Source organism: Salvelinus sp. IW2-2015, linkage group LG4p (genome assembly GCF_002910315.2).
Source record: "Salvelinus sp. IW2-2015 linkage group LG4p, ASM291031v2, whole genome shotgun sequence".
NCBI lineage: Eukaryota > Metazoa > Chordata > Actinopteri > Salmoniformes > Salmonidae > Salvelinus > Salvelinus sp. IW2-2015.
In genome coordinates this window covers 766,051-777,778 of record NC_036841.1, presented here as the reverse complement: position 1 = coordinate 777,778, position 11,728 = coordinate 766,051, and the positions used below count along the sequence as shown (strand labels likewise).

Genomic DNA, 11,728 nt, shown 5'->3' with positions numbered 1-11,728 from the left:
ATCTGGGGTCTGTGGAGGCTCGGTGGCAGACAGTGTTAAAGGGCTGAGCTGCTCTGGACTGTGGATCACAGTGGAAGGCTATCTTCATCATCAGCAGCAGTACATGTACTGTAGCAGCAGCAGAATATCATTATCCTTTATCATCATCATTATGATTATAATTCTCTTCAACAGGAGGAGAAGTAGAGATAACAGTAAAAGATTAAAGTCACAACCATAATAATCCTCATCATTATCCCCTTGATTACAGTTCTGTTGGTCAATAACAACATATGCCCTCTGTGATGTAGTTTTCATCAATTTGTGTTAGCCTACTTAAAGGCAACACATGAGATTAATCATTTCAGCCAATTGACAGGCTAGGATTATGTTTATTGAATGACCTATAATTGCTTTGCCATACGATGTTAGGCCCATATGAGTTGGGGAAACTGACACCTGCAATTACTGTAAAGATTGACATGGCTGAAACACATACCTTTAGGTTGTGAATCATCTCACGGTCATCTAGCCATGCGTAGCGCAGCAGAGGGATATGAAGTGGCAAGGTCAGAGCCTGCACAGATGTCGCTCCTGTCTCTTTAAGAATACATCCTCGTATTTGTGGTTTTGTAGCTGAGAGCTGTGTACGCAGTTGATTCAGCATGTGCGTCGGGTGCCATTCGTAAAGTGGTGGTCTCTTATTCCAGGCACACATACAGAGATGCGAGCGGGGAGCGCAACTTCTCCGACGAAGCTGTCTTCTTTATATTTTATAGATTAATATATTTACGTATCGATTTCTTGTTTTGCTGAGGACGTTTCGCTACAATATGATTTCATTGTGATTTTGCGTGCATAATGTACGGGGCGAAGTGATGCGGCGATGTATTTCTTCGGGCAAAATTGTCACGGGTCCGGAGAGCTGTTGTCAAAGAAGTTCTGTGGGGTAATTTTAACCGTTAGGAAAAAATTCAGCTGAGCTCGTAGTAAGCACTGTAATTGTTTACCTTTGATAAATGTGGATACTGAATGTGACTGAGGGTTGAAAACCAGTTTGGACATAGACAGACCTGTCACTACGCAAAAATGACCAACTACAAGAATTTGGAGACACATACCACGCATATCTTGCTATTGGCGGTATCAATCATCTGTACCGCCTTGGGTAAGAGAGAAACTACAATATGAACTCTTCCATCTTTTCAACTTTTACGTGTAGCCGATGCATCAAGTACAGGTAACTGCCAAAATAAAGGAAACACTTGCGTAAACTAGGTATACAAGATACATTGAAAGTAGGTGCTTCCACACAGGTTTGGTTCTTGAGTTAATTAAGCTTTTAACATCCCAGCATGCTTAGGGTCATGTATAAAAATGCCCAGTTGCCCATTATTTCGTCCACCATGGCTAGAAGAGATCTGAAACAGGTTCTCAAAGGTGCATAGGGGGGTTAAGTGTGTGTGTGACCAGATCTCAACCCAATTGAACACTTATGGAAGATTCTGGAGTGGCCCTTGAGGCAGTGTTTTCCAACATCATTAACAAAACACCAAATTATGGAATTTATTGTGGCTGAATGTTGTTGCATCCCTCCAATAGAGTTCCAGACACTTGTAGAATCTATGCCAAGGCGCATTGAAGCTGTTCTGGCGGCTTGTGATGTCCCAGCACCCTATTAAGACACTATGTTGATGTTTCCTTTATTTTGGCAGTTACCTGTAGGCTAGGCTAAGGAACAATGTTTTGATTGGTATTAATATTCAGTAATGCAAACTGTTGATTTCTCTTCATTTTTGTTTTACATTATATTTATTATTTTAAAAGGCTATATATCACAAGGGTATGCATCACAAGGTTATGCAAATCACTGTATTATACTGTAAAACACTGCTTTTATCCAAAACATAGCTCTATAGTGTGAAGTGTATGGAATCACATTTGATTTTAAAACATTATTGTGAGTTATTTTTCATGAGTCAAAATACTTTTTCATTTTTAAATGGAACATTCAATATATTGTAAAGTCCTAAACATATTGAGAGGAAAACAGTAATTATAGACAAAATGTTATATTTGTAAACAAAAACTAATATAAAGTTATTGCAAGCCAAAAATAAATTATATCACTGATAAAAAAGGAAATGAATATGTTCATGTCACTAGCTAGGTTTCCATTCAATTGGAGACAGATGTTCATGTGAATATTTTAAAATCTGCATAAAAACAATGGTACATTTTCCCAGCAGAGATGTTAACATCAAATTCACTTGTTGCAGATAAAAGGCTGTGTGTGATGACGTAGTGCACATAAAAATAAATGTTTCCTTTAAATTCCCATGTACAGAATAAAAAATAAGTTAAATGGGTTTCCATCGCATTTTCAGCTCTGCACAAAAAAAAATGTTGCGTTTATTTAGTGAGGTATTGGCACATGCGCTTTAAAGCTAATTTATCCTTGCTCTTGTAATATAGTACGGAGGGTGTGATGCAATTGTGGATCCTCCGAATGCTTGCGGTGGCCTAATTGAGCTCCGTTCCGCATCGCCATCTGCCTCCAAATTTTGTAACAATGTGGAGGGCTCCATATAGCTACACATTGACATGATTGGGTGACGGTGGGTGGGGGTGGGAGGTCCTGTATAAACACAAACTCAGCTCCGCAAAGTACAAGAAGTATGAATGCTCTGACTTCTGCAGAGGCTGCATCAAAGTAAATGCGGTATTTACATTTTTTTAACTAGGCAAGTCAGTTAAGAACAAATTATTATTTACAATGACGTCCTACCCCGGCCAAACCCTAACGACACTGGGCCAATTTTGCACCGCCCTATGGGTCTCTCAATCACAGCCGGTTGTGATACCGTCTGGAATTGAACCAGGGTCTGTAGTGACACCTCCAGCACTGAGATGCAGTGCCTTAGACCACTGTGCCACCCGGGAGCCCACTCAGGCTTGTAGTAATTATTTTGGTCTGACATGTACTTTACTCGTATAAAAAGATTGGATGGAAACCTGGTTACTTACAAGCAATCTTCTCTGCTTGGTTCGCAACTTTTCCTCACCTATGCTTGCATTTCTCAAGTCTCTTCAAATCACATTTCTAAGGTTACAATATTTCTTTCCCCAGCACTTACATTTTTTAATTTCTCTGTTGGGTTTAGAAGGGAGCGAACTAAATTGGTTACTGTTGGTCAATACATTTTGGAGTGAGAGTTCAGCAACCACTCCCACAGAACGCATCATCAACGCTGTCATCCTCTACCAAGCTACATCACTCGCTGTACTGCGGAACAGTAGTGCTCCGCAAGCGGGAGTGAAAGACACTGCCCAGGTGTCGTACTGTCGGCTTGCAGAGCATATGCCGTGTTCAAGACACCTGGGAATAAAAATAAATAAAATGTTTTCAACTCGGAATTCGATGTCGGAAACTCTGACTTTTTCACAGATGTCATGATTTTACCTCGTTTTTTTTGTGTTCCCAGTTGCTCCAATACTCCCCCCATTGAACGGTAGACTCTATGTATCACTGTAGCATCCAGATGGTCACTACTAATATTACAAGTTATTTCTCATGTAGGCTGCCTTCCTACTCAAAATAAAATCAAGTGGGATGGAACAAATTGGCCATAGCTACTGCAGGTGACATGTGACCATACAGCTGAGCAGCATGTAGGAGGGAGGGTCCAAGGTGTGAGAAGTGTGCAGAAGGGCATGAGACAAAGGAATGTGTAATATTGGGGAAAGTAATGGAATGTGTTAATTGTAGGGGTGCGCATGGAGCTGGGGATCAGAAATGTCCCGTGCGATAGAGGCAGGTTTAGGTTTCCAGTGTTTGAGTAGTGCAGAAGTTGTCATATACAGAGGCAGTGAAGATGGGTTAAGGGGAGGTAGTGGTGAGAGTAGTAGAGATATACCAGTACAGGGGAATAGGCCAAAAAGTGATATATGTTTCAGTAAGATTGGATTTTTAGCATTTATAGCAATGGTTATCAACTGTACTGCAGGGATGGAACGGAAGTTCCAGAAAATTGAGGTTGAGATGGCAGCTGCAGAGAGGTATTTGGGTGTGCGAGACTTGACATCAGAAGAGTTACAGGGTGTGTTAAGTGGTGATGGCATGAGGTAGGAATAACTACATTTAATTAGTGGAGTAGGGTGGTGTTCATTTTATTTGATATAATTTTGAAATTAGTGAGTGTAGTGTTAAATGGTAAGGTATTTATTTAGTACATTTTTATTTTTCAAGCAAAGTATAAGGGAGTTGTACTCCAGTCTAGTAGGTGGCGGTAATGTAACAAATTGGATGCCAACTGCCGTTAAACCTCATAGAAGAAGACCATACAGCTGCCCAGTGGGAAGCAACTCACGTCGGGAAGCACCTCGATGCAACACCGGTGCACTGGTCATTCACACCGTCTTGACTTGCTTCCCGTGAGCAGAAACGTTAGCTAAATAATTGGCATGTTACGGTGAAATACATGGTGATCAATATTACAAGTTAATTATCCCTTTGCCTTGATGACAGCTTTGCACACTCTTGGCATTCTCTCAATGATGAAACTGGCTCTCATGAGGACCGCCACAGGAATGGAAGACCCAAAGTTACCTCTGCTGCAGAGAATAAGTTCATTAGAGTTACCAGCCTCAGAAATTGCAGCCCAAATAAATGCTTCACAGAGTTCAAGTAACAGACACACCTCAACATCAACTGTTCAGAGGAGACTGTGTGAATCAGGCCTTCATGGTCGAATTGCTGCAAGGAAACCACCAATAAGGGGCCAAACACCAGTGGAAATTTGACCTTTGTTCTAGAGTCCAAATTGGAGATTTTTGGTTCCAATCGCCTTGTCTTTGAGAGACATGGTGTGGGTGAACGGATGATCTCCACATGTGTATTTCACACTGTAAAGCATGGAGGAGGTGGTGTTATGGTGTGGGGGTGCTTTGCTGGTGACATTGTCTGATTTATTTAGAATTCAAGGCACACTTAACTAGCATGGCTACCACAGCGTTCTGCAGCGATACGCCATCCCATCTGGTTTGAGCTTAGTGGGACTATCATTTGTTTTTCAACATGACAATGACTCAACACACCTCCAGGCTGTGTAAGGGCTATTTGACCAAGAAGGAGAGTGATAGAGTGCTGCATCAGATGACCTGGCATCCATAATCCCCCGACCTCAACCAAATCAAGATGGTTTGGGATGAGTCGGACCACAGACTGAAGGAAAAGCATCCAACAAGTGCTCAGCATATGTGGGAACTCCTTCAAGACTGTTGGAAAAGCATTCCAGGTGAAGCTGGTTGATAGAATGCCAAGAGTGTGCAAAGCTGTCATCAAGGTAAAGGGTAGCTATTTGAAGAATCTCAAATCTCAAATATATTTTGATTTGTTTAACACTTTTTTGGTTACTACATGATTCCATATGTGTTATTTCATCGTTTTGATGTCTTCACTATTATTCTACAATGTACAAAATATTACATTATTAAATGAGTAGGTGTTCTAAAACTTTTGACCGGTACTGTAGTTTGTTTTAGGCTTGCAATACTTTTGATTCGTTTTTGTTTACAATATTTATTTGTTTCCTCAATACTTTTTGAACATTACACTATATTTCTTTTTTTTCATTTAAAAATCCCAAAGTTTTACGACTCATGAAAAATGACTTACAATTCTTTCTTTAATCAAATGTGATGCCATAGGCGTGCGTGTGTGTGCATGCTTTCATGCGTTTGTGCGTGCCTGTGTGTAATTGACATTATATCCCCCAGACACCCCTCCCATCAAACTCTTTTTAAGTCGCTGTCAGATCACACTGGTGCCGTATGGTATGAAGTGTATTGAGTGATATGCTTCACACATCTTGAGTTTTGTTATGCATGTTTCCACCAGAAGTATTGTGTTGACACTGACAGGGACTCACAACAGACTCATATGACTTCAATGCAGCTGCCTCAGTCACTGTGAGCATCTATGTCATAGGCTACTGTAGGACCTCAAGAATTCCTATGATCCTTTGATAGACTGGCAATCCTATGATGAAAGGATAAGTACTACAATATTTGGAAATAATGACCCTGAGACAGGATGATTGATGTCAAAAACATGAACTACTCGGGTACATGTTTAAAAAAAAAAAAACCAAGCTTTTACTTTAAAGACACAAATGATAGACACTTGTGTACTACAGGGGTGCATGTAAGACAATTCTGCATCATCATGTTAGCAGCAGTGGTCTTGGTTGACTTTGGCCTCCACTTTTAGAGTCAGTCTCTGAAAATAGCACTACCTTACTTTATTGTGAGAACAGGGCTGTTAATGCATGGTCTCCATCCTCTCTCTGGAGTCCATCAATATGCCAATACTTTCCTAAGTTGTTTTTGAACTTGTGTGTTGCATGTGTCCTCCTAAGCCTCTGTTTGATTGCATGAAAAAGAGGGACCCTCCACAAATTGCATTCGATTGAAGGCAGAAAGGGGGAGAATTGTGTGCCTCGGGTTGAGCAAGACAGAGTTGCCAGAGCTAACGGTCTCTGCTTAACATATTGATTGCAGTCTCAGCACTTAACTTGCCTCACCAGAGTGTTTCACACACACAGACTAATCAATCTGATTCAGGTCGGAATTAAATTGTTTTACTCTATGTAACGACAAATCACTGCTATTTCACTGAAGTTAAGTTGAATAAATTCAGAGCACTTGTTGTGCTTGGCGTTATACTAATCCAATGCTAAACACCCTTCTAAAGACGACAGTTAATGAAATAGCCAACAGAGATATCTGTCCAATTCCTCCTCCCCATGGTTACTTAGCTAGTGAAACATCATGGCTGCAGGTTCACCCAAAGCCTCTCAGAGCTGCACTTAATGAAAATGGTCTCTGGTCTGGATGATGAAACCACAAGAACAGTGTCTGCTCACAGCCTACTACTGTAGTACACAGCCTGGCTTGAGTCATATCACTGAATAATGTCCTGCTTCTGGGACATGCTGATGACATCACTGAGATGAGTCATGGGCAGTAAGGGCAACTGCCAGGCAAAGGCCCTATCTCAGATGGGAACTATATGAGACTAGCACATACACAGACCACTTGACTTTTTCCACATTTTGTTACGTTACAACCTTTTTCTAAAATTGATTAAATACACACAATCCCCCCTAATGACAAAGCAAAAATAGGTTTATAGATTTTTTTGCAAATTTATAAAAGATTTAAAACAGAAATTCCTTAGTTACATAAGTAATCAGACCCTTTTCTATTAGACTCGAAATTGAGCTCAGGTGCATCCTGGCACCATCCCTACGGTGAAGCATGGTGGTGGCAGCATCATGCTGTGGGGATGTTTTTCAGCGGCAGGGACTGGGACACTAGTCAGGATCGAGCGAAGAGTGAAGGGAGCAAAGTACAGAGAGATCCTTGATGAAAACTTGCTCCAGAGCGCTCAGGAACTCAGACTGGGACAAAGCACACAGCCAAGACAATGCAGGAGTGGCTTCGGGACAAGTCTCTAAATGTACTTGAGTGGCCCAGCCAGAGCCCGGACTTGAACCTGATCGAACATCTCTGGAGAGACCTGAAAATAGCTGTGCAGTGACATTCCCCATCCAACCTGACAGAGCTTTAAAGGATCTGCAGAGAGTAATGGGATAAACTCCCCAAATACAGGTGTGCCAAGCTTGTAGCGTCATACACAAGAAGACATGAGGCTGTAATCACTGCCAAAGGTGCTTCAGCAAAGTACTGAGTAAAGGGTGTAAATAATTATGTAAATGTAATATTTAAGTTTTTTATTTTTAATACATTTGTAATATTTCTAAAATCCTGATTTTGCTTTGTCATTATGGGGTGTTGTGTGTAGATTGATACAAAAAAATACATATTTAGAATAAGGCTGTAACGTAGCAAAATGTGGACAAAGTCAAGGCGTCTGAATACTTTCCTGAATGCACTGTAACATGCGAGTCAATGGAAGACTACAAGTTTAAGACTGAGAACATTACTTGAGTCTGCCCTTCAAAGACCATTTGACAGCGTGCCAAGAGTAACCAAACTTTTTTCCTTATGACTCTCGAATGCTTCTCAAGGGCTTTTGGGTCCATTCCATTATGTAAATGATATAAGAAGTGAAATCTTAATGAATAAATCTCAATGGATAGCAACCAGCCCCCAAGGTAAACAGCCCCTACAAATTTGTGTGGTGGTGGCCGAATGTATCCTTGTGTGCCAGCTACATTATTACCCAACAGGTACACTCTGTCTCTCCTGATTTTTGTATACTGTGAAAAATATAGGAAACAGGGTCTGGGGTGTAGTATCTCTGTTTTGAGGAGTGTTGTGTTCCCAGCGCCGACCTAGAGGGGTACTCTTACCCTGAACAACAACAGGATTTGAAGTGAAGCAGGACGTAGTTCTCCCTCTGGTTTTGTTGTTTTCACACCATGTTAGCATGACGGGGGTACACTTATGCCCTTGGGGAAGAAAGACACTGACGCATGCTTAATATTTGTAAATATTAATTAATGAAAGAAGCCCAATTACGTAATGTCATAGCTAGCAGCCATGGGCCAAATATAGCCTTGATCAACAGGGCTGTAAAGATGGGGCTTGATCTTCCCCTAAGCTCTTCTCCTGCTAACTCTGCCTGCTTAATAAGACAGAAGTGTATGAGAAGCCATGAGCCAATATGTGGGTGGGTGTCTGAAGTTGCAATTAGGGCCAATTCAATAGCTTGTCTATCAGATAGTGCTTGGCTTATTTTGCTGTCACTCTCTGACAGGGCTTGGTTGCTTGCTCTGCTGTGGATGTTTCATGTCCTCCATGAATAGCTTTTACTATCTTAATAAATCTACAGTGTAGGATGATGGATGTTATTTAGACTCATCATCCTTGCATAATGAGTTAAACATTATCTATAAAATGATTAGCTCTTTGGACTCCGTCGCACAGTATGCGAGTTGTAGATGTAAATGGAATTGTAGTTGTGTTACTACATCAAGGTTAGTGCTTTATTAATCTAACGAGGGGAGAGAATGTCAGCTTCATTCTGGAAATCTGCACAACATCTATCTAATGAGGTATGACCATAACAGGAGCAAGCTATTTGCTTTAAGTTTCTTTCCTACCAGAGATACAGGAAACTTTAGTAGGCTTACAGTGCTCCAGACAGATTCTCTGTTATTCTGTACACAACCTTCACTGCTGCGTGGAGATATCCTTGAGAGGCTGGTAGAGAGTGATCACCTTGTTTGAGACCAACAGCCTCTCATTCAATAGGCCCCTCCCTCTGGAAGACACTTCAAGGTTGCCCACAATTCAGTCTTATGGACAACCCAGGCTCCTGCTCTGGCATTTGATAGCGCTGGAAGCTTCTTCTGTGTGGCGTGTGTTGAGTGAAGGAATAGTCTGATTGTGAAGTGGGTGTATGTACATTATTTCTCCAGTGTGTAGTATTACAATAATGACACAAACCTTACATAACTACTTATTGGATCAACACAGATGGGAGCGTTTTGTGACAGCACAGATTTAAGATTTAGCTCTGTTCTGTGTTTATTCATTTATGTGGACATTTGGATTCATGAATATGCCCTTCCCTTAGCTGTTCACCCTTAGTGTGTTTCATTTTGTTAGTTCATTTGGAAATAAGGATTGACCTAGAATTATAATTTGGGTCAAATCAAGTCACACCAAAGCATTTTTAAGAATTCCATATGCACATTGAACTCTCTGAGGACCCACCATGCTATTTATTTCATGTGGTTGAATGCTATCCAGGCCAAATGGGCCATGAGTATTAGCTGAATGTTTGTACCGCTTTATAAAAGCCTCCAATATCGGCAAATACGTGTTTTTCTCTGTCACAAACATGGTTGGTTGCTCATGTTTCTCTCTTTGAAAGGTGCACTCAACTGCCACCCACAATCTTCTTGTCATAAACCAAACAGCCTGATTACACATCAAAGCAGCCTTACAACGTGACCCAAATTAACTACCCTCCAGTGCATGACTCCCTGTCTTCACTAAAAGATCCCATGGCAGTTACCGTAAGAGTAGGGGTGTTAACCCTGGTGTCCTGGCAAAATTCCCAATCTGGCCCTCATACCATCATGGCCACCTAATCATCCCCAGCTTCCAATTGGCTCATTCATTCCCCCTCCTCTCCCCTGTAACAATTCCCCAGGTTGTTGCTGTGAATGATAATGTGTTCTCAGTCAACTTACCTGGTAAAATAAGGGTTCAATAAATTGTTTTAAATACATTATAACATTGACTGAAATAGTACTCATACAACTATGTCATGTTTCAAAAGGATTTCTTTATCCAGATGAAGGATACTGCTATGGGATCCCCGATGGCTCCTAACTATGCAAATATGTATGTGCGTTACATGGAGAAACAGTCAATTCTCAATCCTCTCAAAAATGATTTGGACACTGTACATTGATGATATTTTAGTTCTATGGAGGGGTGATGCAGAACAGATCTAGGTGTTCCATGCTTTTCTTAACGCTGGGTCTGAGCACCTGAGATTTACTATACAATCTAACACGTCAAATCAGTTTCCTTGATCTTCTGATTATTTGTGAGGTTAATGTTCTATACACAGATTTTTTCAAGAAACCCACTGGCTGTATCAGTTTGTTGAAGGCTGATAGCTGTCGCCCTCGTCCCTTGAAAAACAGTTTGCTCTACAGCCAGTTCTGTCGAATCAAAAAGAATTTGCAAAAAACAATCACACTTCGACAGAAACATGGTTGCGATGCAAAGACATTTCTATGAAAGGGGGTACAGAAATGGTCAGATCAATACTGCCATTGAGGAAATCCAAAACAAATCGAGACGAGATCTCTTTCAAGGACAGTTTCGCAAAAATAACCATTCTTGCGTTCTCACTACACACTAAGTGCTCTGAACAAATTAAGGGAGTCGTTCACAGAAATTGGCACATGATAAGATCTGATGACCGTATCGGTAATGTGTTTTCGAAACCTCCCTTGGTTTTATTCTCGCGGGGCAGAAATCTCAGAGATGAATTGATAAACTCTGATTTACCACACCAAAATACGTCCGCACAACATCTCAAGTGTTCAATGAAATGGCACTTAAAAATGTAGATCCTTCAAACGCCCCCAAACAGGGAAACAAATCCCAATCAAAGGTGTTATTACATGCTCCACTAAGGCAGTTATATATCTTATATGTTCTTCTGGTAAAACTCATGAGAACTAAAAGTAAGAATCTCTGAGCATCGTAGCACCATTAGGTGCAAAAACTCTACGTACTCAGTTGCTGCCCATTTTTTGGAAGCAAACCACCCTATTTTGTCCCTTCGTTATATCGGCATAGAACACGTCACACTTCCTAGGAGAGGGGGGGACTTTTACAATTTATTGTTAAAATGAGAAGCCGACCTGGATCTTTCATTTAAAGACCATCGATCCCTTCGGTCTCAACGTAGAGTTRGATCTGAAGCCATTCCTGTGAATTTTGCTATCCATTGTAAATTATATTGTGTTTTGTAGGTCTATGATGTAGCCTAATTGTATCTATGATCATATGTTATCCATTCATGCTTTTTTTATGTACTGTTGATATTTGTAAATTGACCAATGAAATCAGGGCCCAGCTGTCAACATTGGAAACACATTTATTGCATTTGAGTGTGCGGCTTTCCTTTTACTTCATAAAGCAAACATCCTGATTGTACACTGAACAGAAATATAAACGCAACATGCAACAA

The 11,728-nt window shown here is 40.8% G+C and overlaps 1 protein-coding gene across 1 annotated transcript in view; it reads left to right on the top strand.

Annotated features, from left to right (window-relative positions):
- Window positions 1–588: 588 nt before the first annotated feature.
- Window positions 589–11,728, top strand: part of LOC111958394 (roundabout homolog 2) — a 49,693-nt gene continuing 38,553 nt past the window's right edge. Inside the window, exon 1 of the mRNA XM_070437034.1 lies at window positions 589–1,147. Coding sequence (XP_070293135.1) covers window positions 1,069–1,147 — 79 coding nt within the window. The 5' untranslated portion in view covers window positions 589–1,068. The remainder of the gene's footprint in view (window positions 1,148–11,728) is intronic.